Below are 7,610 nucleotides of genomic sequence, written 5' to 3' on the forward strand. Positions count from 1 at the left end.
CTTCATAAGCCGCCACCTTGACCTTGAACCGTAGATTTCTTCCGGCTCATAATTAACCCGGACATTTTTCCTTTTATCATAGACTGCCGACTTTCACCATGCCTCCCAAAGCTCCCATTACTTGCAGTTGGATGAGGTCCAATGTCACCAATGAGACCCTAGCAGATTTTTCAAGTCCGGATATCTGCCCAAGAAGGACGTCATGTCCTACCGTGCCCCTGACCCGTCAGAAGAGAGACCACAGCCAAAGGACGGGGAGGTAGTGATTTTTGCGGATCATATGAGCCGGGGCTTCGCACCGCCCGGTTCAAAGTTTTTCAGAGACGTTCTGAACTTCTTTGATTTGCGGCCTCAGGACATAGGACCCAACTCAGTGTCCAATATCTGCAACTTCCAAGTGTTCTGCGAGGTTTACCTTGGAGAAGAACCTAGTCTGCTGCTCTTCAGAGAGCTTTTTTACTTAAACCGTCAGAATGAGTGCGCCAATGGACCAAGTCTAGAGCTAGGTGGCATCTCCATTCAGTGGCGAAGAGACTGTCTTTTCCCTTATGCTGAGCCGCCGAGCCACCCAAAGGACTGGAACATGACTTGGTTCTATTGCCAAGATACGTCACCGGCTGATGAAAGTCCGCTGCCCGGCTTTCGCCCATCACGTCTGGAGTCAACACACCCATTGTCAGACAAACTGACTCCGGCGGAGCACCAGCCTCTGCTCCCCACCATCAACAAGATCAAGGCTCTCCTGGGCAATGGTCTGAATGGAATCGATCTGGTCCGGGTCTGGATCTCATGGCGGGTGATCCCATTGAGCCGCCGCCCCGGCTTAATGTGTGAGTACACGGGCCGAAAAGACGACCCTCAGAGACACAGCCGCAATGATCTTCCTGAAGACGTTGCAGAGGAGATGACCAAGGCTCTCTTGAATGAGAGCCTGGCAGACTGTGGAAGGACCGGGTTAGCCCCCTTCTGCAAGACCAACCCAGCCCCAGCGGTAAGCCGCCAATCTGAACATCCTATCTTCTTCTGTATATAACTTTCATCTGAATCGTTTAAAGAAATCACCATTGCATTTTTCAGGCTGACGACAAGTTCTGGCGGGTCAAATATGACCATGAGGCGGCCAAGAAGGCCAGAAAGGTGAAGAAAGCCGCCAAGAAAGCCGCCCCTCGCAAGAAAGGAAGCAGGCCTACTGCTTTAGAGCTGATGCAATTAAGCGACAGCTCTGAGTCAGAGGTAACCCCTGAGCCTTTAAGTCCTTGTTGTATTCACTGTTTGTTGCTGTCCGCCTTACCAATACTTGCTCATTGACAGGATGACACCGGCGCAAGTAACCCGGTGGTTGAAGAGGTAATGTCACTTTCCTCCGACTCGGAGCCCTTGCGAAAGCTGAAAGTCCGAAGGGTAACCCGGAAAGTAAGCTTTTCACATCCTTTAGCTTATCAAGATCCTCAATTTATTTTGAAGCGACAGGTTCATGAGAGCCGGCGTCACACCCGGACCAACAAGGACACCGACCTCTCCTCCGGGTTACCTGACACATCAAGGAAGCGCCGAACTGAGGTTATTTCCCACTTGTACCCTTTTCATCCGTTGGCGGGTGTTATCCGTCAGCCACTCAATTCTTCTGACTCAAATTATCAGGAGACCTCCCCCTCTTCGGGCGACTCTATGCAGTCGAGTCTTCCGGCTTTCAAGATCGCGCCCGGGTGATGACAACCATCTCATATTATACTTGTCTGTACTTACCCTTTTTGTGCTTAACGTTTCTGTCCTTTCAGTGCCCAGGCAAAGCTTACCAAGAGAGCGAAGAAGACCAAGTCAACCGGAGTGCCGGATTTACCTGAACCGGAGGTGACGGCTCAAGAACCGCCAGCTGCCTCCGCCCCCGAAGCCACCATTCCAACCGACAAGGCACCTGAGGCCGCTGCCCCAACTACCAAGGCAACTACAGAAGCTTCTGTTAACCCGGAGGCCTCCAGCTCGGCTCCACCAGCAGACGACCCGGACGTGGTAATCACCCGGACGGAGTTCGTTGAGCCGGGGAGACCTACCGTGCTGGCCAAGTGCTCCGCTAAGGGGGAGTTGCTGCAGCCCCACCGGGTGAACCTGGACCTCTCCGACTACACCAACCTGAGCATTGGAGAGCTCGTCTCTGGCTACATCAGCCAAGTGCACAAGAGCCGGGACGCAGAGGTTGCCATGGTGAACCAGATCCAGCAGAAATCCGAGGTATCATTCTGCTGTCCTCTTACTTACTGCATAGTTACCTTTACCATGCTAGCCCCCAAGTCAACGACTTATGATTGAATATGTTGTAGACTTAGGTTCCGGCTTACTCAATTGAGCCGGCAGTTTGTAGATAGATACGTTCAATATGCATTAGCCCCCAAGTGCCAAGTGTCTTTGCTTGGAAAACGCTTGGGACTTATATAGTAACTGTTCATGCCATAACCCGGAAATTTATACAGGCTGCTGGCAAGAAGCTTGAGGCTGACCTTGCTGATGTCAAGAGCCGGCTGAAGATGCAAGAGATGGAGACCCGGAAGGCAAACGCCAAGTTCGTGTCCAGCATCGCCGCGCAAGAAAAGCTGAAGACGGAGTTCGACGCTGAGCGGAAGGCGTGGGCCGAAGAAAAGGCCGCATTGGTGAACCGGGCTGAACAGGCGGAGAAGGCTCTCTTCGAGAAGACCGCCGAGCTCTCCGGCCTAAAGCGCCAAGTGTCCCAGATGGTGGCCGCAATCTTCGGTAAGTCGTCGCGCCGGCTTTCATCAAGTTTAGAATGTTTATATCTCATAATTTTATCCTTGTCGGCGGCTTATCTGACTCTGTTAAACAGGTCCCAGAAGTGCCAACCTCAACCAGAGCGTGGTAACCAAGCTGAAGGCCGTGTATACCCTGGTGGAGCAGCTCTACACCGGGTCACAGCGTGCCTTAGCTGTGGTGGCCCTATCCAACGAGGTGCCGACTCACCTGGCAGAAGTCCTTCGCCGGCTCGCTGTACTGCCTCAACGGATCCAAGAGCTGCGACGGGCCTCTGCAAGAGCCGGAGCGATCGCCGCGCTGAGCCGGGCCAAGGCATTCCTGCCGGAGTTAGACCCGGCGGACATCGCCCTTGGCTATCCAAGCCTGAAGGAAGACGGCTCAGCTTTCGATCAGAAGGACTTCGCAGCTTGCGTGAAGGCCGTACGCCCGGTGGCCACCCTTATCGGGAACGACACAGATCTGACCAAGTACCAGCCGGGTTACAATGCGGAGAATCAGAGGATTCCAACCCCTCGCTATGAAGCCCTCAACTTGATCCCGCCGGCTCGTCAGCACACTTTCGCCCCGGAGATTGACCCGGCCGGGTTAATTGACGAGGAAGCCCAATTCGAAGCTCTCAGCGGCATCGACTGGAAGTCATCAACTTTCCAGGTCTTGGGATCAGCCGGAGGAGAAGATAGGAACGAGCCGGAGACTTCAACTCAGCAAGCGTCGTAACTCGGCTGGCGGTTTACCAAACAATGCCTCACCCTTTTGGACTCAACGAGTCTTGTAATAGAGTAGGACCAACACTTTATTTTTGTCGTGTCATCGTGCACGCCTTGAATGCTTGAAGTTTTATCGAAGTTATCTCCTTTATATTTCTCCGGGTCATTCTTTCCCCTTAATCGCAAATAATTGCCTTTAACTATCCTGCATAAAAAGACGGATCACAAGTCTCCAGGCGGCTTACCGCCCTGAGAATCATATGTAGCAGATATATAATCCGGAATATGAATCAAAAAAGACTGGTTCTCAGGCATGTCCTTAATACAGCCGTAATAACACAATTAGCGGTCTGCAAGCATACTTCCGGTTTAGATAACCCGGATAATAAGGCTGAATTCCAATTTGCTTGTCTTAATGACACCCATTGTATTCAACTATTACTATAACTCAAAGTTAAGCTGGCAAAGTGAGACCCGGTCGTACACACTTGGAAATAATCAGACGGAACTTGCCATAAATCAGAGGAACTTAGGGGCTTCCGGTTCGAATACGACCAGAGACCCGGCCCAAAGGGGTTATGCTAAGATTCGAATATGATCATATAGCCCCCAGTGGGTGTGGCGATGCCAATCAAGAGGGTATCGACAGCTATGTTCTCTTTGGTTCGAATACGACCCATGTTTGAACAGGAAGCCCCCAAGTGATTCTAAGAATTGTTTAACGACGCTGATTCGAATACGATCCACGTCGGTTCTCAAAGAGGTTAAACTAAGATTCAAATATGATCAAAGAAAACTCCCCAATGAGCTCGGCACTTTGCCAATCAAATGGGTATCGACAGCTATGCTCTCTTTTGTTCGAATACGACCCATGTTTGAACAGGAAGCCCCCAAGTGACCTTATCGCCTACGGCTAGATTCGAATACGATCATAAGCCGGAACCTCCTTCAAGTTATCATGTAATCTGGCAATGAAAACAACACGTGCACATTTGGAGGAGAAAAAAGGACAGAGGTCCTGCTTTATTGTTTATCATAATATATACATGGCTGAGAGAAATATGTACATTATGAGAGCCGGTAGCTCAAGTCTAGTAAGGCCGAAGCTGAGCTATGTTCCACGGCCGACGGGTCTCTTCCTCCGACTTACGTGAATCTTTGTGCTCCCGAATGTCAATGAGGTAATATGACCCGTTGTGCAAGTTCTTGCTGACCACAAAGGGCCCTTCCCAAGGCGGGGATAACTTGTGTGCATCTGTTTGATCCTGGATGAGCCGGAGCACGAGATCGCCTTCCTGGAAGACCCGGGATTTAACCCGGCGGCTATGATAACGGCGCAGGTCTTGTTGGTAAATCGCTGAACGGGCTGCTGCCACATCACGCTGTTCGTCCAACAAGTCAAGAGCATCTTGGCGCGCCTGTTCATTATCCGCCTCAACGTAAGCCGCCACTCGAGGTGAGTCATGACGGATGTCACTGGGGAGGACTGCTTCTGCTCCATAAACCATGAAGAAAGGCGTAAAACCTGTAGACCTGTTAGGAGTAGTGTTGATGCTCCATAACACGGAGGGCAACTCCTCCACCCAACAACCCGGCGTCCGTTGCAAAGGGACCAAAAGCCGGGGCTTGATACCCTTCAGAATCTCCTGATTAGCTCTCTCAGCTTGACCATTGGATTGAGGATGAGCCACTGAGGAAACATCAAGTCGGATATGCTCTCGTTGACAAAACTCCTCCATGGCGCCTTTGGAGAGATTGGTGCCATTGTCAGTTATAATGCTGTGTGGAAAACCAAAGCGAAAGATCACCTTTTTCATAAACTGAACCGTCGTGGCTGCATCACACTTGCTAACGGGCTCCGCTTCAACCCACTTGGTAAACTTGTCAACTGCCACCAAAAGGTGGGTCTTCTTATCCTTGGACCTTTTGAAAGGCCCAACCATATCAAGCCCCCAGACCGCAAAGGGCCAAGTAATTGGGATCATCCTCAGCTCTTGAGCTGGCACATGAGCCCGTCGCGAGAACCTTTGGCAACCATCACACTTACTGACCAAGTCCTCTGCATCAGCATGAGCCGTCAACCAATAAAAACCATGACGAAAAGCCTTGGCCACAAGAGACTTTGCACCGGCATGATGGCCACAATCCCCTTCATGGATCTCACGCAAGATTTATTGACCTTCCTTAGGGGAAACACAACGCTGAAACGCTCCCTAACACTGCGGTGATGCAACTCTCCATTGATAACAATCATTGACTTAGCCCGCCGGGTTATTTGCCTGGCCAAAGTTTCATCCTCGGGCAACTCGCCCCGGGTCATGTAAGCCAGATATGGCATTGTCCAGTCTGGTATGATATGAAGAGCCGCCACCAGTCGTGCCTCCGGGTCAGGGACAGCCAAGTCTTCCTCTGTAGGCAACTTAACAGAAGGGCTATACAGGACGTCCAGGAAAGTGTTGGGCGGCACCGACTTTCGCTGAGAGCCCGGCCGGCTTAAAGCATCCGCCGCCTCGTTCTTCCTGCGATCGATGTGTTCCACTTGATAACCCTGGAAGTGCCCAGCAATAGCATCAACCTCGCGGCAATAAGCCGCCATGAGAGGGTCCTTGGAATCCCACTTTCCTGATACTTGTTGAGCCACCAAGTCTGAGTCGCCGAAGCACCTTACCCGGCTTAAGCTCATCTCTTTAGCCATCCGAAGACCATGGAGCAAGGCCTCATACTCAGCCGCGTTGTTAGTGCAAGGAAACAACAACTGTAGCCAATAATGGAACTTGTCACCTTTAGGGGAAGCCAACACGACTCCAGCCCCCGAGCCCTCCAACTGCCTGGACTCATCGAAGTGGATAGTCCAATATGTGTTATCCGGCTTCTGCTCGGGCACTTGTGACTCTGTCCAGTCATTGATGAAATCCACCAAGGCCTGAGATTTAACAGCAGTGCGTGGCACGTACTTGAGACCATGAGGTCCAAGCTCTATAGCCCACTTAGCTACTCTCCCTGTGGCCTCCCTGTTTTGAATGATATCACCAAGAGGGGCAGAACTGACCACAGTGATGGGATGACCCTGAAAATAATGCTTAAGTTTCCGGCTCGCCATGAACACACCATAAACAAGCTTCTGCCAATGCGGATATCGCTGCTTGGACTCAATGAGCACTTCGCTGACATAATAAACCGGCCGCTGAACCGGATGCTCCTTGCGCTCCACCACCATAGCCACACTGACGGCTCGTGTGTTCGCCGCCACGTACAGTAATAAGGGCTCCTTATCAACCGGAGCAGCAAGGACTGGGGGCTCTGCCAGCTGCTTTTTCAAATCCTCAAAGGCAGTATTAGCCGCATCATTCCAGACAAAGTTATCAGTTTTCTTCATCAACTGATATAATGGCATGGCTTTCTCACCCAAACGGCTTATAAACCGGCTTAAAGCAGCGATGCGACCCGCCAAGCGCTGAACGTCATTTATACACGCCGGCTTAGCCAGGGAGGTGATGGCCTTGATCTTCTCCGGGTTAGCTTCAATGCCTCTGTCAGAAACCAAAAAAACCCAAGAGTTTGCCTGCAGGAACACCAAAGACACACTTGGCTGGGTTAAGCATCATCTTGTAGACCCGGAGATTATCAAAGGTTTCCCTTAAATCATCTATCAGGGTTTCTTCCTTTATGGATTTAACCACAATGTCGTCCACATAAGCATGAACGTTACGCCCAATCTGTTTATGAAGACAGTTCTGCACGCAACGCTGATAAGTTGCCTGTGCACACTTGAGTCCAAAGGGCATGGATACATAGCAGAAGGCTCCGAAGGGAGTGATGAACGCCGTCTTCTCCTGGTCCTTAACTGCCATTTTAATCTGATGATATCCGGAATAAGCATCCAGGAAACTTAAGCGCGCACAACCGGCCGTAGCATCAATAATTTGATCAATGCGGGGAAGGGCAAAAGGATCAGCCGGACACGCCTTATTTAAGTCCGTGTAGTCCACACACATCCGCCAGGTGCCGTTCTTCTTGAGTACGAGCACCGGGTTAGCCAACCACTCTGGGTGGAAGACTTCAACAATAAACCCGGCCGCCAAAAGCCGGGCTACCTCTTCGCCAATAGCTTTCCGCCTCTCTTCATTAAACCGCCGAAGG

General features: G+C 51.1%; 1 protein-coding gene across 1 annotated transcript; it reads left to right on the forward strand.

Moving 5' to 3' along the window:
• Positions 1–1,724: 1,724 nt before the first annotated feature.
• On the forward strand, positions 1,725–3,543 carry LOC141026389 (uncharacterized). Its single transcript, XM_073502858.1, has 3 exons — positions 1,725–2,229; positions 2,469–2,745; positions 2,837–3,543. Exons 1-3 carry the CDS (start codon positions 2,200–2,202, stop codon positions 3,478–3,480), a joined length of 951 nt encoding a protein of 316 aa, XP_073358959.1. The 5' UTR covers positions 1,725–2,199; the 3' UTR covers positions 3,481–3,543.
• The last annotated feature ends 4,067 nt before the right edge of the window (positions 3,544–7,610 follow it).

Source organism: Aegilops tauschii, chromosome 7, assembly GCF_002575655.3.
Source record: "Aegilops tauschii subsp. strangulata cultivar AL8/78 chromosome 7, Aet v6.0, whole genome shotgun sequence".
Classification (NCBI taxonomy): Eukaryota; Viridiplantae; Streptophyta; class Magnoliopsida; order Poales; family Poaceae; genus Aegilops; species Aegilops tauschii.